The 24633-nt window shown below is 38.7% G+C and overlaps 4 protein-coding genes across 5 annotated transcripts; all 4 read left to right on the forward strand.

Annotated features, from left to right (window-relative positions):
- Nucleotides 1–556: 556 nt before the first annotated feature.
- Nucleotides 557–9276, forward strand: rassf1 (Ras association domain family member 1). Its single transcript, XM_086087682.1, has 7 exons — nt 557–823; nt 2795–3288; nt 5593–5717; nt 7035–7139; nt 8192–8474; nt 8548–8663; nt 8748–9276. Exons 2-7 carry the CDS (start codon nt 3021–3023, stop codon nt 8895–8897), a joined length of 1047 nt encoding a protein of 348 aa, XP_085943808.1. The 5' UTR covers nt 557–823; nt 2795–3020; the 3' UTR covers nt 8898–9276.
- Nucleotides 9277–9552: 276 nt separating this feature from the next.
- On the forward strand, nt 9553–13351 carry tusc2b (tumor suppressor 2, mitochondrial calcium regulator b). The gene is made up of 4 exons (XM_086087683.1): nt 9553–9684; nt 10233–10461; nt 11856–11976; nt 12582–13351. Exons 2-4 carry the CDS (start codon nt 10313–10315, stop codon nt 12645–12647), a joined length of 336 nt encoding a protein of 111 aa, XP_085943809.1. The 5' UTR covers nt 9553–9684; nt 10233–10312; the 3' UTR covers nt 12648–13351.
- Nucleotides 13352–14295: 944 nt separating this feature from the next.
- hyal2b (hyaluronidase 2b) lies at nt 14296–20946 on the forward strand. 2 transcript variants are annotated; one of them, XM_086088151.1, is made up of 3 exons: nt 14296–14382; nt 15590–16542; nt 18893–20946. In XM_086088151.1, the coding sequence occupies exons 2-3, from the start codon at nt 15619–15621 to the stop codon at nt 19367–19369; spliced, it is 1401 nt and encodes a 466-aa protein (XP_085944277.1). In that variant the 5' UTR covers nt 14296–14382; nt 15590–15618; the 3' UTR covers nt 19370–20946. The 2 variants fall into 2 exon arrangements, with proteins under 2 accessions (XP_085944277.1, XP_085944276.1); XM_086088150.1 differs by lacking the exon at nt 14296–14382 and adding an exon at nt 14589–14985.
- Nucleotides 20947–21680: 734 nt separating this feature from the next.
- Nucleotides 21681–24449, forward strand: abhd14a (abhydrolase domain containing 14A). The gene is made up of 5 exons (XM_086087183.1): nt 21681–22044; nt 22594–22874; nt 22994–23109; nt 23368–23603; nt 23757–24449. Exons 2-5 carry the CDS (start codon nt 22612–22614, stop codon nt 23937–23939), a joined length of 798 nt encoding a protein of 265 aa, XP_085943309.1. The 5' UTR covers nt 21681–22044; nt 22594–22611; the 3' UTR covers nt 23940–24449.
- Nucleotides 24450–24633: the final 184 nt, after the last annotated feature.

Consider the following 24633-nt stretch of genomic DNA (forward strand, 5'->3'; position numbering starts at 1 on the left):
TAATCGCACCCATTCCACAACCAACAACTCAATGGACCATCACTGGTCAGCTGTCCTCTGGTTATTGTGCTCCAATTACTGCCAAATAAGCTTGTGACTGTGCATTGCCTGCACACACTTGTACAGACGGTCAACAGATTGCAATGTGGTGTGCAACTAGTCTTTTCTTCCACTATCAGATTTTATTCCTTAACCTTTAGAAAAATAATTTATTTATGCAATGCAGTCATGCATAAATAAATACTCCAATGCAAGGCAATGGTCATGTTTATGTATCTTTTATAATTCATTCAAATAAAACCAATTTATAAAGTAGTTTTACTTGATACAATTATACAATGAGCTTTGTATTTGTTATAGTTAGCTATCTGATCTCCATATTTGAGCCTTGAGGGTTTTTTCCCTCTGAGTGATGTCCAAATGGGGCAAAATTAAATATTCAAAACACTTCTTTTTTTTTCCTCTCCATCTTTTCCTCCAGAAATTGAATTTTGTGCATTTCTTATATAAAGTATGACAGTGATTATTATGGGCTGCATTTATATGAACTGGTGGCTGCAGCAGATAATAAGCAACAGCAGAGAAGACGCTGTGTGTTTTCTGCTGGGATTTCCGACAGAGGGGATTCCTCTCTATATTGAATGCTGGACACTGACAGCCATACGGGATTAAAAAGTAATCCCCACAACCTCGCTTTGTGCATGCGCGAAGTGAGGTGAGCGAGTGTCGGAAGAGGACCATCTGCTCGTTAACTCATCGACAAATTGCATTCAGTCACTTCGTCTCCTCTTCACTTCTAGCCTCCGGGGATGAATTGATCAAGGTAACGTGGTTTTATTCAACCTGTCAAAGGATGCGATTCATGTGCGTTTCACTGTCTTTATTCTGTTTCAATCTTAATCCGGGTTGTTGAACCGCTGAGCGTTTGCAACGCACACGCATAATGACAGTACATTGTGAACTTTTTTTTCGACACGCATCGGGCTTTTAAACACTTATTGCACACAAAAAGTAGTGTTGGACTACAATGTTCTCTTGTTAGTTGGTTTAAATGGACCGTGCGGTGACCCACTTGGCACTAATATAGATCCCGGGTTGTTCATATGCAACTCACAATGCAGCGCCTGCACTGCAAAACGATGCCACTAAATTTCACATGTAGAAAGAGAAGATAGAGTAGATGGTTGGAATTTATGCAGTGGTTTAAATAATAGTGGTAGCACATTAGCAAGATGTGCACACTTTTGCATGGGGTCACATGTTCTTTAATGACATGGAGCTATAGATATCATTTTGTTGTAAATGGTCAACAAATGTGTGAAGAAATTATGTGCTTCTGATTAAGACATTTTCAAAGTCAAAAACGTTATAGTTTGGTTAGTTTGACAAGTACCGAATAGGAAGCCCGTATTACTGGTGTCAAACTCAAGGCCCGGGGGCCAGATCGGGCCCGCCACATCTTTTAATGTGGCCCGTGAAAGCAAATCATGTGTGTCAACTTCCATGATCCTTTCCAACTGAGAATATTGAGAATTTTGTTGTTACCATTTTTGCAGTAACTTGAACCAACTACTGTATTATCCTTACATTTCAGTAATCCATTAATTTGTTGTGTATATGTAAAAAATAGGATGAGGTGAGGTGATTAAACACTTATTTGGTTTCACATAACACACCCCTGCTATAAACAGAGGTCCTGTTCTGTTGAATTGTACTTGAATTGAAGCAAGTAAATTTCCCAAATTTTAATGTTACATAAAAATCACTATGTGAGTCAATTCAAATTTTTTTGGGGTGTACTTACTTATTCATATGCATATTAATTTCAATAATAGCCAGATTCACTAATAAGAGTTCAGTTGATTTTATGTTAACACATTTAAAAAAATTATTTGCATGATGGTCTTTTTTCAATCTCAGCAAGAGACGTTGCCATGACAACATCATGAAACACACTAGGACAAAACTACATGTATTAAAAACCATGGGATGAAATGTATCCATTTAAAATGATATTTGATATGTGCTATTACCCTACATTTTAAATGATGATTGCGTAATTGTAGCATATGAGCATGTGTTTGAAAATAAAAACCTTGACAGTTTGCCCAGAATTGCTTAACAGATTAAAAAAAAAAAAAGAAGAAGAAAAAAGTAATCGTATTACTGCACAACAAAAGGACAGAATAGCCAACATCTCTGGAAAAGATGGAATATATATATATATATATATATATATATATATATATATATATATATATATATATATATATATATATGCTCTTCCTAATATTGACATTTAGTATAAACAATGTGAACAAATAATATTGTACGTTTTCTGGCATTTAAGCAGTGGTATTCCTAAAATCCTCAAGAGGAGGTTGTTGTTGTTGTTTTTGTTTGTGAAGTAATGTTTGTTCTCTGACCTGCTTTTTTTTTTTGTCCCCAACATACAACACATGTTGGTTTTCCACTCAGTCACATGCAGTGAATACTCGTATGAAGAGTCACGTTTGTATTGTACAGGATTATCCTCATCATCTTGTCCCACTTTTTTTTATGTTTTCGCATGAATCCTGATATCAGATAACAGAAGTTAATCTCTTGTTTTTGGCACGTGTGACGCTTACATTAGTCTATAAACAACAAATGTCTCAACTGCACTGTGCTGTCAACTGCAGTAAAAGCGAATGTTTCAGATTGGAAGATTACATTATGGTCCAAGCATTTAAGAGTGCGCTCTAGCGTGAACTTGTGTATGATTTCAAGCAGTTGCTTTGTTTCATCTCCTCAGGGCTGGTGGTGACCTGTGCTTCGCTGCAGCGGCACATGAAGCTGGCGAGGCATCCAAGCCAAATCTTGTACTTCTTCCACCCAAATAAACACATGAACGTGACATGCTGAACTACACTCACCGAGTCCTCAAATACTGATGTGGTCGCCGTGGTGGATCCCAGACCACACAGGTTCACGGACATCAACACCTCACTTGACATGTCCGTGATTGGGTTTCGAGCAGGATGTCTAAATGTGAGCTGATTGAGCTGAAGGACCTCAGTGTCAATGATCCCATTGAGCTAGCGGCCTCGAGGCCACGCGCCGCTCCAAGTCACGGCAGTCACTTCCACGTTGTCCGTTTGGTTGGGGACACCGTCAGCATCGAGGCCCCGTCTGGAGAAGCTGGTGTGGGTCATGATTTTCAGCCTTACGGTCACACGCACCTCACCTGGTGTGACCTGTGTGGAGAATTCATCTGGGGTCTTTATAAGCAGGCGTTACGATGCACTAGTAAGTACTCCGCCTATAGTGTAAACAGGCTTCTGTTAAGATAGGGGTCTGCAACCTGCAGCTCTGGAGCCACATGTGGCTCTTTAGTCCCTCTTCTATGGCTCCCTGTAAAAAAAAAAAAATTTTTGTAACATTTTTATTTTCATTTTCTTTAGATAAAAAAATTATTTAAATGAATACATACATATAAATGAATAAATAAGCTCTGGAGCCACATGTGGCTCTTTTAGTCCCTCTTCTATTGCTCCCTGTAAATCTCATTTGTAGAATTTTTTTATTTTTTATTTTTTTAGATAAAATATTCTTTAAATGAATACATGAATACATACATACAAATTAATAAAAACATTTTTTAAGTCAGATTCCAAATTTTTAGGTTGTCAGATAAAAAGACACAAAATGTTGTTGAAAAAGTTTTTTTAAATGCCAACCGTAAATGTCCGAAAAGTGACAGTAAAATGTCCAAAAAGGACGAGGAAAAGCAGAAAATTACCATCAAATGCATAATTGAATGAAAAAGGCAGACAAGAAAATGTTCAAAAAGTAACCATAAAATGTCCAAAATCATAAGAAGTCCCTAAAATACCACAAAATTGACAAAAAAAATGTCATGGAATTGATAGCAAAAAAGATGGAAAAAAAAAAGCCATAAAATGTATATTTTTTTAATGCAGAAAACATTATAAAAAATTAAATATGAAAAATTACCAATATTTTATTTTTTCCAAAATGGAAGATGACAGGTAGAAGAAAATGAATGTCAACGTATTGGATGCTGCTATTGCTGTTTTCTTCATCACAATCTTCAAATGTTTTGTGGCTACTCACAGATTTTTGGTTATTTATTTGGCCTAAAATGGTTCTTTTGACAGGAAAGCTAGCTTACCCCTGTGTTAAGAAATAAAACAATTTTATTATACTGACCCTGCATATCCTAATATGATGTGTTAAAACTGCCTAATTTTATCAAATGTCTGTAAGAAAGATAATGATCATGAACAATGTCATCTGTCCACATTGTCTTCTGGTCAGTCCTTCTTGTTCTAGTCAGCATTAGAGCAGCAACATTTTGGATCCGCTGGAGTACATAGAGCAGTTTGATAATCAAATCTGTTGGTTTCTCGACATCAGCCAGCAAAGGAGGGGCAAAGTCACAGTCGTAAGAAAAATAAAAAAGAACAATATGAGGTAGTAGTGTAATTAGGAAATATGAATTTGTATTTGTCAAATCTCTTCTAGTTCTAGTCAGCACTTGAGCAGCAGCTTTTTTTTTTAATCTGTTGGAGAGGCTAGCTAGAGCAGCCTGTTAATAGATAATAGATTATAATCATCCAACCACAAAAAGCATGCTCTGTTTTTGCATCAATAGCCGGAGACAGACATTTTATTTTTCATATATTTTCTTTGCATTATCATGCAAATAAAAAAAAACATTGTTCTTGCCATTTTATTTTTGTAGGAGTTACAGTCTAAGTCCAAGGTGAGGACTAAGGCAAAAAATGTATTTTTTTTTTTTCAGGTGGTAGAACTGTTTCCTTGAGACATTCAGGCACAGGAAAGCAATGCTGATAATGAAAAATGTTGTCTACCTGGGTGGATAGATTTCTGATAAATATGCAATAAAATACTGTACAATTAATAAAACTTGAAGGTGGAGATAGGCCAGAACAACCACAATTAGCTTCTAATCAATTCATTTTTATTTGATTTTAATTAATTGATTTTTTTATAGTTAGCATGTGCACTGGAGGCGATGACCTATATAGCTCAGAAGCACGAAATCTGAATCAAACCGGGCAGGATGACGGGCCTGTTTGTCAGCCTCTGTTGAGTCATCATGTTCCTGCAAACGGGAGCCGCGTTGACGATGACGACGATGATGCATCATGAGAATATGTGTGAGCTGATTCCGAGCATGTAAAAATGAATTCAACGCTTTTCCGTTGCAGGATAAGATGAAGAATTAGGATTCCACAGCCGAAGTTGTGTTAACAGTCAAATGCAAGAGGCTTGTGTTGTTACCATTCCTCGAACCTGTAGGAAGATCTGTCAGGGATGTGTTAGGCCTTGAAACATGTGTCAGATATGTATGTGCTGTGTTACCATGGAAACAAATTCACAAGAATGTGTATATTGACGCCCAACATGAGCCAAAATGTGGAATTTTGTGATGTTAAAACGCACATTCTCTCTCTCTCTCTCTCTCTCTCTCTCTCTCTCTCTCTCTCTCTCTCTCTCTCTCTCTCTCTCTCTCTCTCTCTCTCTCTCTCTCTCTCTCTCTCTCTCTCTCTCTCTCTCTCTCAGATTGCTGCTACACTTGTCACCACAGATGCCGACGGCTCATCCAGCTGGACTGCAGCGCAGACAGAAGTTTGCCAGCAGGGCAGGTGGATTTCTCAATTGACTCCATTGAGACGGACACAAATGTGGTGAGGAGTAAAGTCTCAATCAAACTTTTCGTTGCATTGAAATATGCAGTACATCTGTTTCTGTGTGTGCATGTCACTGCAAAAAGTGATAAAAGCAGTGTACCATTGTAGCAGTGTTCAGTACAGCCATATGTCCTCCACGGCTCGCTTTTATGCCCTCTCATTCTTACGGTATCTGTCGGGAATGTCATTAAGGAGAGTGCTGATGAGAGGCAGTGGGTTGACAAAGCATCTGTTTTGTTGTTAGGACCAATTAGGTAGTGACATCTGATGGACAGCCACAAGTTATTATTAAACTAACATTTGGGGTGCAATTTTTTTTTTTTTATTATAACACCATTGTCTTTTGTTTAAAAAAATAATAAGAAGAATGTTTTGATTCACAAGCATCTTCTGGAAAAAATTGTAAAAAAAAAAGAAGAAGAAAAAGTCAGGAAAAGACTACTAGAACGTCAGAAGCGCTTTAAATAGCGAGTTCTGATTCCCATTTAAGATGGCTGATTGTGATTGTGACATTCCAGTTATAATTTCTGATTATTTTTTACTTCCTCTCTCAAAAAGAAAGACTTTAATTGAGTTATATGGGTCACATTAATAATGGAAAAAAGTTTTTTTAACAAAATGTCTTGGTCTGATTTTTTTATATCAACAAAAACCTGTCATTTAAACAAGGGAGTGTAGACTCTTTTTTTTTTTTACAAGCACTGTATAACCACAATAGCAAATATAGTGTTAAATGTGACAATTTCAAATATTTTATTCTCTTTTTAAAAGCAAAATTGTTAATACAGCCAGCATTTGATCACTGGATTGGATTGTACATTACATACATTACATTATTTGGGTGACAGTAAAATGAAGCTATTCTTTAGAATTAATGCATCCATTATCGGAAGCACGCTATATCTCCTCCCACACAATGGACACAATAACATGCTGTTTGACAGGCGTTTTTACGGTGGGTTTTTATGGTCAGGGCGGAGCGAATGTAAATGTGGTGGTACAAATGAGACTGGGGGGGGGGGGGCATTGAGCGCAGACTAGTTATTGTCATCATGCTTTTGTACAAGACGATGCACATGAACCTTTGCGCTGACTTTGGCAATCGGGGAAGCATTCAGTGATTTTCAAGCAGAGCTGTATGTGAATTTTTCAGTCACATGGTCAAATGGGAAATGGTGAGCTTTGTGTTGCCTTTTTTTTTTTTTTGACACGTCTCTTTTATTATTCACTGTTTGGTTGCCTTCTTCTCAACCTCAAAAATCCAAGGACATGTTTTCTGTTTTTACTAAACTGGAGCTGCTGGTTTCTTGTTAGGATGAGCAGACTGACGGGCGCAAACAGGAGTTAAGTGTTGGCGAAGTTCATCAGAAGGTCAACGAGTACAATGCTCAGATTAACAGCAATCTCTACATGGTGGTGGTGAGACGATTGACCTTTTTCTCATGGCATCTTCTGTTCTGTTTTGTGGGGCCTTTACATTAATAAAATGGTGGGAATCTCCATAGCTAAAATGATAGTGACATATTTCACTGCCTCGTGCGCTTTTGTTTTAGATTGTACACTACAGACAACATAAATAATCCTTCATTTATTATAAAATGCAATTTAAGATTTCAAGTTTATGTCAGTTGTGTTACTAGGCATAATTTGTATGTCACACACACTAAGAAAATAACGAAGATACACTAGTCATCAAAAATTTCGGGATATTCATCTTTCCGATGTCAGGATGAACCTAAATTGCAATGTCTGTAACCTTTACAGGTGAATTTCATTTGGCCTTCTCTCAACTTGGAATATCCAACTGTTCAACATTCATTTTTCTTGGCAATCATTTATTTCATTCATTTGTAAAAAAGACAATATAAGGCAATATTCAAATTCAAAGTAAAGTAAAAGAAATGAAAGGGGACAGAAAGAAGTAAAACTTGTTTTGTCTGCCCCTGGTCAAAAAATATATATAATTATGACAGCGAGCGGTCAGTGTAACAATACTACAAAATATTTCGAAATAATTCAACTGTGTGTCCTTGTGCTATATATATATTTGCAGTAATTGTGCTTTTACACATTAAAAAAATAAATAAAAAATAGACTGAGTAGATTTTGTTTTACAAAACCTTGGGTTGAAATACATCTTTCTTTTTGTTTTGTTCTATATTTAGGTTTGGAAAAAATGTCTGTTCCTCCTAATTTGTACTCACTTTCCCTTTTTATAAATGCAGTTTGTATATTAACTGGTAAAATGTCATGATGTGGTCTCTGTATCCACAACCGCAAACAACACGAATAGCACGTTTCAGTACTTTCTGACCAGTACATATCCGAAGATGTCCACTTCTGAGCAATTTGTGTTATTTTTAACCCACCGTTTTTTTAAGAGCGTATTGAATGAAAGAAAAATAATACAATTCGGTGGTGTAATGAATGCAGTGGCACCGCTGATGACTCTCATTCCGTCCTCTTTTCAGAACAAAGATGGCTCCTACACTGGTTTCATCAAAGTCCACTTTCAGCTCGTCCGTCCGATCACCCTGCCTCCTCCCCAGAGCCCAACACAGGAGAAGCACGAGTACGGCTGGCGGCTGACGCGACGGACATCCTTCTACCTCCCCAAAGACGCTGCAAAACACCTGCACATAAGCTCTCAAACGCGGGTACGAGAAGTCATCGAGGCCTTGCTCAATAAGTTCACACTGGTGGACAACCCAGCCAAGTTTGCCCTGTTTGAGCGCGCCGACAGACAGAACCAAGGTAAGATCTTCGAATGAGAGCAAACTCGACTATAAGATGACAACTGCTGTATGTTTTTTTTTTTCTCTGCTAGTGTCTATGCGGAAACTGAGCGACGATGAGTATCCCCTCCATCTGCGCTTGTGTGCGGGACCAAGTGAAAAAGTCTTAAGTCTGGTCCTCAAAGAGAATGAGACTGGTGACGTGAATGTAAGGTCATACCGAAAACTTGACAAAAACAATATATAAAGGTACATACATGGCATGCGCCTTACATTTTGTTCTCCCTCACAGTGGCATGCGTTCACTTTTCCTGAGCTGTGCAACTTCCTGCGTATTCTACAGCGTGAGGAAGAAGAACATGTCCGGCAGATAGTGGGGCGCTACGCTCGCACCAGGGACACGATGAAGCAGGCCATGGCAAGGATTACTGCTCCTGCTTGACATTTGGGGGAAAGGCATCTAAAAAACAAAGGGAAATCTATCAGACTTGGAAATGTTTTAATAAAGTTTACTAAAAAGGCAGACACTGAATTTTAAACAATGTGATATTTTTTTCATTTAAATGTTTTGGGTCATACATGCCAGGGTGAATAGTCTATTTGAATTCCTGTATTTTTTGAGAATAATGCTGCTTTGTTTACATTGTTTATAGTGAGCTCAAAAACACATTTAGTCTATATATTTTATTTCATTTAGTTTTGTTTAGATTAGATTAGCAACACTCCTTACAAGTTGGCACTTTAGAGAACCTGTGGAAATATGTGTTTGTTGTGTTTATACTGTAGTACAATTATCTAATAAACTGATGATAACTATCTGATCTTAGGGTATTCGTGACTGTACTTTGGTACTTGGTGTGTTGTGTCATAAGTAACTCACAATGAAACTACGTGTATGCTTTTAAATTTTATGAATTATGCATTAAAATAGCTCCCCATTATATGTGCGGCCTGATTAATATAAGACGCTGGCCAGCGCTTTCTTCTAATAGTTCAGCATACAGTACTGTACTGTAATGGAGCAGTTTAGCTCCTGTCCTACAGGGGGCGGTGCGTTTCGATAAGGCCCCTTCACCAGCGTCCAAAAAGCAAAGAAATACATCCAATAGCTTTTCTCGCTAGCTACCGCTCTTGCTAGGTCTAGTGAAGTACACCCGATTTTAGAGCTGTTAAATCGAGTTCGTCAAGAAAAACACATTTTTTTCAAAAACGATCAAAGGCCTCGCTCGGTATGTTATTGACAAAGCTGAATTCCACAGTTGTCATTTTTTCTAAATCGTAGCTTTTGACAGCGTCATTCTGTAAACCACTTAAGTGCAATCTGACCTGAGTTAATGTCATACGGTACACTATTGCTGTTGTGTAGTCGTGTTAGAGAGTAGGCGGCGTGTAGTGTAATTATGTTTTATAGCTTTGGTAAAATTTGGACATGTTACTTACACTGTCAGTAATTTTAGTCAAACCGAGCTAGCCTGCTTAGCTTCGCCTTTCCTGCTGGGAACTCGGCTATGTTTTCACTCTCCGCGTTACACCCACATGGTTGATTTATTTGAGGCTCTTCTTGATACAAATACAAGAGTTATTTTTTATTTTAATATATTATCATGCTTACTGTTCCCTTGTTTTACATGGTGTTTCAGATTGTTTCCCCTCCGATTTACCACTTTTAATTAATAAAATGGCAACTCGTTATCAGATTTGTACATACAGTTTAATTGTAATGCATATCATCATATCTACTATATCAAAATGAAGAAACATCTCTTGGGTCTGTTAGTTTCCCAGGTATCACATCCAGTGGTGTCACATTCAACTGTTAAGAGCACCGCCCAAGTAAATTATGTGCTGCAGCTGAAGATGGGTGGCAGCGGCTCCAAATCCAAAGGATTTTGGCCTTTCTCTGGCTCAGGAAGTGGCGATGACCAAGCCAAAGATGGAAATGAGCAGTCACTGGCGAGAGCGCGAAGTTTCCCAGGCGCAACACCTTTTGTGTTTACCAGGCGAAGGTAAGTGGCTCCTCCGCAGCATCATCTCTCTCGCTATACTGTATGCGTTTATCTTAACCCGTCAAAAATGCACCTATGAGCCAGGATGGGACTATTTTGACAACATAAGCAAACGACTGCAATCAAATGATTGTACTTGTGTTAGTTCAGAAAACATTCTCACACATACTTTGTCCATGTCAGCTGGTGATGTTTGTAATTGATAAATTGGGGTTAGGTTAGCTAATTGATAAGTTGGGGTTAGGTTAGCGTAATGTTCGACAGCAGTTATTGCTCACTGTTGCAAATTTCAAATTTTTCTTCCAAAAGGTAAAAGAGACACTAAGGTAGAGAACCGGAAGTGCCTTGTACAAAATTATAGACAAACTTGTAGGTTGGTACCTCTCTTTTAATTAAATCAATAAATCCACTGTGGTCACTGAAATAACTTGAAAATGACAAAATATATTACATACAAATTAACTGAAAATAAACCAATGAAAATCAGGCATTGCTTTTGAATAGTGTAAAAACCAAACTAATGAAACAGACCTGGAACAAAATGATGGAATACCTTGAAAATTTGAAAATATTTTGACCATAGGGATATTTTAAACTAAAGTACAGTCTCTCCATTAGGATCAGAGGTGTCTTCAAACTTGTAATCAGTCAATCTGCCTGTCTAAAGAGTGACAATTAGTCAACTACAAATTGCATATATTATTTTAAAGTTCAAGGTCCTCACAACGGTAGCCAACCATGATAGGGGTGGCCGCAAGAGGAAAATGGACGACAAAATGAAGACCTGGATTATACAAATGAATACCAAACAGCCCAGAACATTAAAAAAATGACAGATGATGCCCAAAGTCAGACACATGCAGGAAAATTATTCCCAAAACAATACTAAGGAATAGAAGACATCTTTTTTCTTGCAAAATTTGCTTTTGTGTCACTGTTTTATGTTGAATTAAAGAGAAAAGAAGCACACCATACAGCAGGGCGCTACTCACCTCCCATCCGCAGCACAGAATAAAGGTCAAATTAGTTTTGGTCATCTTAGTCACACTTTTTCACACAATTCCCCATATTAATAGCAAAGGAAATAGCTTGTTAATAACATGTTAAAAGCCAAACTTCTCACAGTCTGTGGGTCCTACTCGCACTTTAAAGGGCTGTGCATTTTTTAATAACAGTTAGAAAAGCTTTGGACCCCCAGCAGCCCTGATCTTGAGCTCAGGAGGATCATTTTCCTAACTCATCCCATCCAGGGGTCGAACTGGAAGCTGCTTTTCGTCCACCTGCTCCCCAAATGAATGATAAACACATCTGAAGCCCTTTAAATCTGCTCAATTTAGTAATTCTCAGAACCTCACAAAAGATTTACTCTTACCTCTCTCTCTCTCTCGCCGCAGCTCTTTGTTCCTGGATGAAGATGGCGACCTGGCCCACGAGTTCTACGAAGAGACTATTGTGACAAAAAATGGCCGTAAAAAAGCCAAACTGAGGAGGATTTACAAAAACTTGACACCTCAGGTGAGGAGTGCGCTGAAATTAACGATGGGCATTTGACAATTTTCTGAAACTATTTTCGGAAGAAGTAGCACTTAATTGATCAAAGCCCATCCACAGAAGTTTATTTGATCTTATTTTGACATTTTATTGGGTCTATGTTTCGTTCACATGGAACTGGCATTTGGGGATCCTGAATATTTTGAAACCAGGTCCCAGGACAAATAAATTAGAAAAAAGCGGGCCTTGCATTTTTAGTTGTTCGCTTTGAATTTGCTGCCATTGTTATACGTTTACATTGCACATGCTCAATTTTCTGTTTTTTGTTAATTCCACTGGCAGCTTTACAGCGCCCCTTCAGGCCTGGCATATATACTACAGCGTTTGATCATCTGTGCCAGGCACACATTTTGTGAAATGATTCTGTGTTTATGTATATATTTTTAAAATAAAATCTAAATTAAATAAAAAATCCCCAAAGCTAATGAAGATCCTAATACCATAAAATCTTGTGAATAACACACACGTGTGTGTATATACAATCAGAAGTTGAGATGAGAAACTGCTGGTTACAGCCAAGTCGTTTGCTCTGTGTAAAGATTATACACACGCTCTTTTGTCTCTTGCAGGGAATCATCAAGCTGGACCTCCCGTGCATCCACGTAGATTTCCCCGTCGTCCTTTGTGAAGTCTGACGATGTCCAAGAAGCGTCTCTAGACAAACACGCCGTGTCAGCTCCGTCCCGCGGTTCCCCCCCCTGCAACCTGGAGACCAGAAACGTTCCGACAACACACCACACATCTCTTGATATATTTGAAGTGCATCTGTGGTCAAGATGATGTCATGTGAGCTGAGCCTCTGCATGTGATCTGTTGTTAGCGACGCTTTATAGATCACCTATGGGAGAGATGTAGGATGGCGCCAAGTTGGGAAAACATACTCGGTTTACATGGTGTGTGTGTGTGTGTGCATGTAAGTGTGGTGTTGCAGACATGGGACGTGTTCGACTCCTGAATTGATTGCTGCAGATTATTTTCAGGTATGATTTACTGAACTCTTTAAGGGGATTATTACCAACTCCCTCCCCACATGTCGTATTATCTACAGAAGGAAAGTAGTTGCACACTTAAGCATTGTTTATTCTTTCTTTTTCTTTTTGACTTTGCTATGCATGGGGAAAGGATCCGGTGATTGCTTGTAATAAGGAAGGGAGTTGACAATCAGTAGCCCTCCAATTAAAATGAATTGCTTCAATGATTTTGGCTAGATGTCACACACGGAACATTAGTAGAGACGCCCGCCGTGAGAGCTGAGTGTGTGCGTTGCTGCTTCTCTGCATACGGTATTTCACATTTAATTTATTATAACTTTTTTTTTTTAAATACACTATGAAATGCATCACTGTGTTTTGGGTTTATTGTTGTATGTAATTTGCAGGACATCCAGTTCAAATGGATCACAATAACCTTTTCAATTCCAACTTGTGAGGAATGACTGCATTTAATAATTTAACCAGATTTCACAACATCAAAGATGAGCTTTAATTCTGCTCTACTAGTAGTATTTCCCAATTGTGTGTTTAATTTAATAACAAAAATCCCCAAATGCTTGTATTACTGTCTTAGTTTGTCCACTGTTTTAAATGAGCTATTTGACAATAATCCAACCTCAACAACATCAAATGTAATTGTACTTCAATCTTACGTTATTGACCTCCACTGATGACTAATACCTGACCCACCTGCAAAGGAAATTGCAAGGCCACGCGATTTTCTTAAAGGCAGAGTTGAGTGCGTGCTGAAGGAGAGGCAGAGGTCTGCAAAGATCATTAATGTTTCCATGGGAAAATGCTTTCAGCAAAGCTCCTCAATATTGTTATCTTTAACGGATAAAGAGATGAATCAGGGCTGTACTGAATTCAAATCCCATTTTATTGCTTTTTCAAAAATGGTTCTTACTTATAATTTTTTTTTTTTTTTAAATGTCTTGTGAGGATAGTCTGGATATGTGGAGCCACTTACAAGTTCTCAATTGTCTTTATGTCCACAATACAGCAATGACCACTCTGGCCCAAATATCTCAAGAAATTAATACTGGTAATTCTACTCTACAAAATGTAGATACATGAAACCTTGTGTCATGTGTACAATCGGAAATTTAGTTTTGAAATATATAACATGCTTTGGTGAGCTGATGACTAATAAAACATTGACTAAATAATAGTTATAATTCCAGTGCAGTTGACGCCCAACTGGTGAGGCATTTCAGGGCAATCAGAGGTGGAGTCTGATAGAGATTTAAATACGAGCCAAAGGTGGATTACAACTCATTTCATCTATTCAGCGGAGACGACCACACTTCGATTAGAAGGAACCCCTCAAAGAACTATACAACTGCTGTATTCTAATTATCCTGATTTTTGAGAGGAGGTAAGATATACTTTGATATATTATCGCAAAATCACTTCCCTCAAAGAGGTGTAATGAGCGTAAACAATGTATTAGTTTATGTGCTGTATAATATACGTACAATATAATATTTAACTTGTGAGCGATCACTTAAACTAGGCGCATCCTAGGAACCTTTCAAAAGCTGCTGTATTTTCTTCCCTCACCGGAAGTTGTTTCCGCCAAGTCAGTGGACAGCAGCGATTGAGGAACCAACGATTGGTTTTATCTGTGGGGGTGGACTTATATCTTTGCGGTATCAATAAGTGAGCAATATTGATCTAATGAGTACGAAAATATGCGTTAGTGGTAAACTGTTGTAGCAAGTAACAATTTTTTTTTTTTTTATAATCCGAAATAGAGAGGAAATGATCGCATTGTTAATTTGTGTCTACTTGGACACCCCCCTGCAGTGATATCAGATATCTGGTCTGTTACTGAAAAACGTCGTTCCAGTCATCTCTCCTGCGGCGGTCTCAGAGTCCAAAGTGCGATTTTTTTTTCTTTAAATGAACAGCATGCACTGAAGAATTATGACGGTTATATTTCTCATGGCAGGCACGTGGAAAAGCCAGTTATCAATCGGTGAGTAGAAGGAAGTTGAACAGATCTGACTGAACTGAGCAGACACGTTGAGCTAACTCAGCACATTTGAAAGCTTCCGCTTGGAGCTAAACCCGGTGGTCGGTTCATTTAAAACTAACGAAGCTGTCAAAAGTAAAGTTGTATGCAGTATATGTATGGACCTTGACAGTTATTTATTATATATATATATATATATATTTTTTTTTTTAAGGATTTGAAGATATCACTTGAAGTTACACAACAAAACGCAAATGATGCGTTTGCGGACTGTCGATGATTAATTTTCAAATTTATATATTCTTTAAATAATGACGATACTATTTTTGTCTTTGTAAGAAAATGATCAAAAATCTTCATAAGTAATTGATATACTCAGTAATTGATCCCTGAAAAAGTGTTTAAAACTGCCTTTATTAATAACTATACCACAAACTTTGACTCCAAAACACGACGAGGCTCGTAGTATTTAAAAACACAAAAAGTAAAAAAAGAAAGAATAAGAAACTAGAAAAATGCGGGGGTGGGGGAAGGGGGGTCCGCTGTACCCAATAATTAGCTCAAACTAAAACTAAAGTATTGTTGTATGATGTGTTCTTATTGGCAGAGTCACAGGAGAAAAGGTGAGCGTTGGCCATGGAGGCTATCTGGCTGCACTGCTTGATCCTGACCGTGACAACAACATGGACGGGTGTGTGTGCGACTCATGCAAAGCAAACAAGATGGCCTTTATATTCCCAGACACCGGTTCTCCTGGTTTGGAATGCCCCCACGCAGGACTGTGCCCCGAGGCACGGTGTCACTTTACCCTTGGACCAGTTTCATATTGTGGCCTCGCCCAACGAGGGCTTCGTCCGACAAAACTTGACCATATTCTACAAAGAGCGCCTCGGCCTGTACCCTTACTATGAGCATGATGGCACTGCAGTTAACGGCGGCCTTCCGCAGCTTGCCAGCCTGGTTGAACATTATGAAAAGATGCCAGAAGGTGTGCAGAAATACATACGCGAGCCGAAGGCCAAAGGTTTGGCTGTTATCGACTGGGAAGAGTGGCGCCCACTGTGGATCAGGAACTGGGATTCTAAAGACATTTATCGAAGTCAATCCCGAGAGATGGTGCTCGAGAAGAACCCAACATGGAGCCAGGAGCAAGCTTCAAAAGTGGCCCAGCAGGAGTTTGAGCTGTCCGCTCGCAAATTCATGCTGGAAACGCTGAAACTTGCAAAGAATTTGAGGCCCAATCAACTGTGGGGCTTCTACTTGTTTCCGGATTGCTACAACCACGACTACAGGAACGGCCTGACGAATTACACTGGTCGCTGCCCCCAGCTGGAGATGGCCCGTAACGACCAGCTCAACTGGCTGTGGATGGAGTGCACGGCGCTTTTCCCCTCCATATACATGGGATCCGTGCTGAGCTCAACACGTTACGGGCGCCTCTTCGTGCGCAACAGGGTGAAGGAGGCCATGCGCCTGGCGTCTGTTGGCGAGGGATTGGCACGCCCGGTTTTCGTCTACACTCGACCTACGTACATCAATCAGATGACTCGCCTCACTGAGGTTAGTTGGATTATGTTACATCACAGGGCTTAGGTTCACATGTCAGTCAGGTGTGCACCGCCATAAAATATTAGCTGACTGTACACCAATGTTTTAAGTAACATTTTTAAGCCATACAAGTGTGAAATTTGTTTTACATTACAATCTCATTGTGCACCATAAATGTCACAAAAAGTAAAATCATGAATTCACATCACACACCAACAGCAAACTGTACTGTTTTGAGGCCCCACATACCAAATACTTTACGTATTTCGAATTGAACCACAAAAACATAGCGTGATTGTCAAAGAAGAAGTGGATTGCCACAAAGAGGGGGAGGATATGGGCAACATTAAAGCAGTGTGTGGATGTTTTGAGAGGCTTGATTTTTAGCCTTAGGTATCTATAAAATTCTAGATGTAGTGATGTATTATTGTAAAACACAAATTGCAGTACACTGTTGTATGGCCATTAATCATTAGGGGTGTGCCAAAAAATCGATTCTCATTTAGTACGATTCAGAATCGATTTTAAATGTCCCAAAATCAATTTTATTTAAATTATTTTATACGGTCTTACCTTTGTCTGTGTGTGGCTTTATTTGGAGCGCTGTTCATGTTGTACCCAATTTGGCCACTGAGGGGCAGTGTGGTTCCACGCGGTCTAATACACTGTTAAGTTGTAGCCACATTAGAGAGTAGAAGGAAAAAGTCACGATCAAGTTATTCCAATAAAAGTGGGGGTTTTTTTCAGCGTGGAGCTGTTCTTTTGAGTGATCAAAGTGCCGCGAGTAGCGCGCTAATTAGCATTAGCGAGTCAGACTGGAGTAGATCATTACAATTCCTTGCACATCTATTGATTGAAGCAAAAGTCATTGTCAATCAAATCATTTTGAATCAAAAATCGTTCTGAATCAAATCACAGACCTCAAAATTGGAATCGAATCGTGAGACATTCAAAGATTCCCACCCCTATTAATCATATACTTGTGTCCTCATCTTTAACTTGTAAGAAAAGGACAGTGGTGGTCATAAAGTGCATCTTTTATTGTTGATATTTACCTATTGTCACTTCAGCTATGTTGTACCGCTTTCTTCCATTGCAGTAACTTCCATTTTCTGTCCTGTGGTTATCACCAAGTTTCCTTTGCGCCATCATTGGTACATTTTGTGGTGACGTCACAAAAATTCAATGAGAACGCCTACATTTATTCTAACTCAGCATGGTGAACGAGTGCTCGGCACATCTGCTTCACAGTTCTGGGGTTTGCGTTCAAATCTCAGCTCAGGCCTTCCGGTGTGGAATTTGCTTGTTGGCCCACGTTCCTAAAACTTGCATGTTAAGTTAATCGAAGTATAAATTGTTGATTGCGTCTATATGCGAGTAAGCAAGTACTCTTCTTAGCTGCTTTCTAGTAAGGTATTTTGACATCACTCACTTGCAACCCAAATTTTTTGACATGGCCACATTTTTTATTATATTTTTTAAAGGGTGGATTAAACGTTTCTAGCTATGCAAAAACACATACATTTACAGCTAAAATAGTAACTGTCAGTACCACTGTGGAGATCAAGATAATTCAGTAGGGCTGCTCGATTTATTAAGAAAATATTAATCACGATTCATTTGGTAATAATTGAAATGCCGATTGGGACAATCATTTGTTTTTTTGGCACAAAACATGAAAATGTTTAAACACGTAAAAAAAATATTAAGACAAATACATTTATCTGAAACGCTATATAATTATGCAAGTTCCTTTGGGCCAATCAAGATTTATTAAACTAGTCATTTTTAAATAAAAAGGTGGAAATATATACATTTAAACGACTCAAAATTAGTATTGATAATCTTTTATTTTTGTTCACGATTATGCCGATTTTTTTAATTGTGGCGTGTAGTAATTGAAGTTGTAATTGAATTTTGATTAATTGCACAGCCTTATATATATAATTCAGTTTCAGAAACAAAAATGCTTTCATCAATTTGCTTTAGTGTCAAGGTCCGATTAGTGAAAACATCACATGAATAGTTCTTAAATGTGGTCAGTTTACTGCAGATTGTTCTTGTTGTGGTGTAGAATGTTGACTTGGGATTCAGCTGCTGCTCAGTGTGGAGGACGATATGTAGTGGATCAACCCAAAACCTAAAAAAGAAATCCTGAACTATTTTGCCATATGACCGAAAAACAATGTATCATTGCTTCATTGATTTGACCGTGATGAATAAATAAGTTAAAGTAAAAAAAATTATATATATTTTTTTAAGTGGCCTTTGAATCTTTGTTTTTCTGTATGTGGCCCCCGGAAGAAAACGTTTCTATGTTCATCGTGGCCAATATGTGACCTGCCGTGGTTGCCTTTTACAGACAGATCTGGTTTCCACCATCGGCGAGAGCGTTGCCCTGGGAGCGGCGGGAGTCATCTTCTGGGGCGACTCGTCCTACTCGAGCGAAAGCAGCTGCTCGGACCTTAAAGGATTTCTCATGGGGGCGCTGGGCCGCTACCTGCTCAACGCGTCCACGGCGGCGGAGGAGTGCAGCCGAGCGCGGTGCAACCTGCGCGGCCGCTGTCAGCGCGGTCAGCCGGACGCCGACGTGTACTTGCACCTCAGCCCGAGCACGCACAGCATCATCCGACAGGACGGCGGCCTGAAGGTGAGCGGCAAGCCCGGCGAGGCCGAGCTGGCTCTTTTCCGTCAACACTTCCAGTGCCAGTGCTACACCGGCTACCACGGGGAGGCTTGTGCGCTCAGAGCCACGGGGCAGAATAAAGCCGCCTCTGTTCTGGGAACATTGTCGCTTTACTTTTTGGTGCCGCTTGGACTCCTCACTCTGTTACAGTGAGGAAATGAAGCAACCTAAAAATATTCACTGCTCGTGCCAAACCAAAAAAACAACAGTTGGGCTGTTTGACATGAAATGGCTCCAAATTCCTCATTCATAATAACACTGCTGCTGAATAAACAGTGGATCAATTATTTTGTACGGTAGCCAGATTTTCATCTTATTTTTTCCTTTGCCCTCCCAGCACCCTTTTAACAAGAGTAATATGATGTAATGTTTTCTCTCATGCTCCATGCTGTCCTTGACCTCCAGATGGTGAGACACTCGACCGCAGAATGTATTGAGAGAGACACTTTTTTCCTTATTACTGGAAACGTAAGGAGAAGCATTATAAGTACAAATGACAGCACTTTTTTTTTTTACCTTTTATTGCAACGTTTTAATTTTAATCACGTTGGTGTTCTAAAAGCTGAACATTTCATTATGCCACAAGGTGCTGAATTAGCCATCTTTCATATTAGAATAATCATTTCAACATTTCACATATCAATATCTGCATTTTCTGTTCACCTCCAACTTGTTTTCCTGCTCCAGCCAACAATCATTTCTGAAGTTTCTTGAAATAATATTTTTGTGTTTATAATTCTACCTTTTTTTTTAAACCGCCAATAGCTTGACCAAAACCTGGCTGTATGTTTTCTTTTGGTTTTTTAATGAATGCTCCAAAACAATGTGGCTGGACCTGAGCTGTTTTATTTGAGAAGCGTGATGTTGCAGTCAAGAGTTTCTTTGTTTACTGATGCTATGGAAGTTTTTTAATGCAGTCTTCATCTCAGCCTTGTATTGGTTTAGTGTCTTGTAACGGTACAAATGCATTTCAGTTTGTCATAGGACAATTGTTCGAGTATTAGGGAGAGGACAAGAAAAGTAAAGGTTATGAAGCCTTTTATTAATGAATATATACTTTCATGTAGAATTGAGAATTTTCTTGTCCTGCTATGAAAAAAGACTCCTTACATGAAAACCTGTTTTATTGGCTTCCAATTGCAGTATATGTATCATTTTGGGCTCAATTTCAATTTTAAGTGCTTGCATGCTGTTTTCCTGTCTGAGTTCCTGAAAATGCAGCTGTGACGACAGCGACTACTGAAGATACATCATCATACAGTATATTTGTTAAGTCATTGCTAGCTGGCGCTAGCTGGACAGTTTATATGCAAAATAGGTTCTGTATTTATTCATGATGTGCGGTGTGCAAAAGAGTATTGTGCCACATAAATGTATAGGCAGTAAAAGGGATATCACAAATGCTATTACAAAATGTTTACAATGCTGCAAACTTTATGGAATTCTGCACTTTAACACGTTTTCCGTTGAGCAATAGGCTGCTGCATAAAGTTTGTACAGGGACGAACAGTGCATTGTTATTTTTCATTTGGAATTTACAGGTACATTTTTTGGAGTGTTTGCAAGATTAGTATTGCTCACATTTATTATAGTCTGAAACCAAACCAGGAAAACAAACAATGTTTGATTACATGTTTTTAATTAAGTATCTGACTATTTAATGTTCTCATTTGATCAGATATGTTTTTTTATTTTGTTTTTACATTAAAATGCATTTGAAATATGTTAAACTTGTACAGCAATTATTTTGTCTTCTCTAAACAAAACCACTTTTTCCTGCAAAACATTTTTTTTTATCAAATCAACCAATCAACAACATTTTGAAATATTCATGGAATTTCTCAACATCTCTCCATATAAATGCAATAAGAATCCATTGCAGATGTGTTTTCCAGAGTTAACCTTATTACATAAAAGTAGGGGGGGGGGGATTAAATAATTATGATCAAATTAACCGTCAACCATCTGGTTATTTTACAACTAAAGATTCATGGGATATGGATTTTAAGTGCAGCACGAAAAACATAAATCTGGGGAAACATTTGTAACGTTTTTGTTTGTGAATAAAAAAAAAGCTTGCATGAAAAATTACTACTGAGTTGACTATTTTCAATACAATATTTATAAGGCAAAAACCTTTTTTTGCACGTTATATCAGGTGGAGAGTTAAAGAAAAACTGTTCAGTCTAGGCACTATTTTGTTCCTCTTTTGTTGAATGCGTCGTGTATATATATATTACACTTCATGTTAGCATTAGAATAGGATATTTTACACACATGCTTATTTATTTTATTTTATGAAATTGCTTTTATGGAGACAATTTGACACAAAGTTACATTCAAGAACATATCTTGAATAGCAACCTGACAAAATCATATTTTACACACACGATTAGGCAGTAATAGTTACAGGAAATTACGTACCACATTGCCGTTTGTTGTGTGCAACACGTAATGTGGTCCGTCTAGCAACAAATGTTTAAAGGCCAGTGTTTTAACATGACACGTAATATAGAGCTAATTTATGTTTATCAACCTTCGTCTATGACAGCAGCTACCGCAGATGTCTTTGTCGTTCATTTGCAAAGTAAACAACTGTGCACGACCTAGTTTCTAACGTTACGAAGTACGCATCGAGTGTCTGCTAGAATAGATGCACTCATTTTCCTTTGATGGTCTTGCATAGAAGAATACTAAGCTAACCAACGTCAAGCCTCTTAAAAACAGCTTACGTTAACCCGACAGGTTTGAATCGGAAGACATGACGATAAAGACAACAGAATCGTCTTATCGTCAGTGACTGTCCTGCAGTGTCTTCTCTTGTTCCGGTATGTTTTACTCAGATCCTACTAATTAATCTTCAGCGTTCCATTGAGACGCATAGCATGCTTAGCTAATATTGTTAGCTTTCTTTCACCTGATGATGTGATGGGCTGAGGTATTTAACAATGTTATGGTTGTAATACAGTGCTGTAGAAATACTTCATCATACTAGGGACTTGCCTTGTTTTGCCTCTTAACCGAAATTTTATGACAGATGACAGATGCAGTTTTACACTACTGTAAACTACACGCACATTTAGTAAAAGTATAAAATCAGTTATTGTTTTTTTTTTTTTAAGGAGGAAGTTGTAATCCAGCAATGTTCATGATATTGTCTAGATGATACTTAATTCTACCGATTAGATGTCAAGTGTGTGTATTTGAAGTGTTCACTGTGGTCAGAAATAATTGCAAGTATATGTTAATATGTCATGGATAACATTTACTTACTTAACAATTCATATACTGTATATGTTTTGATGTTTAGACACATTTGAACAAATAATGGGTATAAATAAAATCCATTAGAATGCAATTCTCACCACTTTTTCCAGGTCGTTCATCTCACATAAATGAATTTCCTGCGTAATCGTATGGCGGTCCTCGGCATGGTGTTGATGGCCACCTTACTACTGTACCTGCTGCTGCCCTCCATGCGTCATGGCAGCATGGAGCCATCCCTCAACGCAAAAAGACTTGGACTCTTGGTGACATCGCCGCCTCCGCTTCTCAACATCAATGTGTCAGTTCGCACAGGACAGCTGCCTGGTGACCCGCCACTGTTTTTCCGAGAAGCTTTACCCATTGACGGAGCTGGACGGCAGATACTGCCCAGGTGAGCGCCGCCGCACAGCTGAGCAATGTCTATCAACGTCTCTTTAACTCTCTCGTACGACTTAAATTAGTAAGTGAGGTGGATTCTCAGATGAGATATCGTTATATATCTTATTGCAGGTTACAAGTGGTGCTTCTGCATGGCCAGGCCTTCACATCCAAAACATGGGAAGAACTTGGTACCATGGCCCTACTTGCGACTAATGGATATCAGGCCTTAGCCATGGACCTGCCAGGTACAAATATCAGTCAAGTTTAGAGAAGGTCAATTGAGCTAGCTGTACACGCTCAGGTAAAATGTGATAGCACAAGCCTACGCAGTATTGTAACTGGTATGAGTTGTGACCCCTATATTGACTCAACAATGTGCAATGTGCCCTCTTGTGGTTTAAAAAAATAATTATTTTGTATGCCCAATGAGAATGGTCATCCCTATTTCGCGTATAAAGTATAGTTGTATATCTGTAATCTCGCAATACTTTTTTTTTTTTCAGGTTATGGTAAATCACCCGACTCTGAGGCCCTGAAGACGGATCAGTCTCGAGTGGACCTGCTCTCCAGGTTCATGGAGTCATTAGGTGTGAGGGCAGCAGTGCTTGTGAGCCCTTCCATGAGCGGACATTATTCCATCCCATTCCTCATGAAGAACAACGAACAGCTGCGAGGCTTCGTTCCCATAGCGCCTGTCGGCACTCGCAGCTACACGCCACAACAGTATCAGAATATCCAGGTGAGGAAAGATGCCACAACACAATAATCGAATCTAATCATTATCAGGTAGGTACGCCACACAGTTTTAATCAATTTTATATTAAAAGGTTTACTATTCTATGTGCAAAGCTAATCAACTAGTCATATTTTGACTCTGTAATGTACTCTTCAGACACCCACCCTCATTGTGTTCGGGGCCCTGGACACTAATCTGGGCGCCCAGTCCCACAAGAACCTGGCCCAGCTTCCTCGTCACGTTGTGCTCAAGTTGGACGGAGCTCGCCACGCGTGCTACATGGACAAACCCGGAGCCTTTCACCAAGGGCTGATCGACTTTCTGGGCAAGCTGAAGTGAGATGTGCTGCGGCAAAGATGAAAAAGGAAAAATGAGGAGGGACTTGGAGTTTTTGCCTGGTATGAGTTTAGTGGGCTTGCTTTGGCAAAATAAGAGTACAAAATGTTATTGTCATGAGACAATAAAATGAGATTTCTGACTATGTATAATTTATTCATCATCATTAAAACAATATGTGCAATAAGCTCCCCTTGCATGCAAAAAAGAAAAAGAAAAAAGGATTGAGTTTGCATCAGTGTTGCCATTTTTGTAGGTGACATGCGAGTTGATTGCTGTAAATTGTGCAAAATGTAGCAGCAGCAGGTGCATGTGCTCCAGGAAAAGTTAGTGGTCGGTATTCATTTCAGTCAATCCAGCTGGTCTGTATTTATTTCAGCTATTCTAGCTGAGCGCAAAAGAGGAAAAACAAAGCAAAACAGATGTGCTTTGCAATGAAAAATGTGAGGAAGTTCATGTTTAAAAAAAAATGTTTATGTATTATGATAATAAAGTAACATCTAATATACAGCATTTGCAGTGAGTTTGTACAGCTATTTTCAGGTAAATGAGTCTGCATTTAAACACTATTTTTTTTTATGTGTGTTACTGAGCATTTCTCTTACACAGAATAATGTCTAAGGGATTACAACATTTATGTTCAATCTCACGCAGTATGTTAGTAGCTACTCATGCAAAGTCACGGGTTCTGGTGCTT

This window comes from Leptonotus elevatus, chromosome 10 (assembly GCF_054856555.1).
Source record: "Leptonotus elevatus isolate MCC_2025b chromosome 10, RoL_Lele_1.0, whole genome shotgun sequence".
NCBI lineage: Eukaryota > Metazoa > Chordata > Actinopteri > Syngnathiformes > Syngnathidae > Leptonotus > Leptonotus elevatus.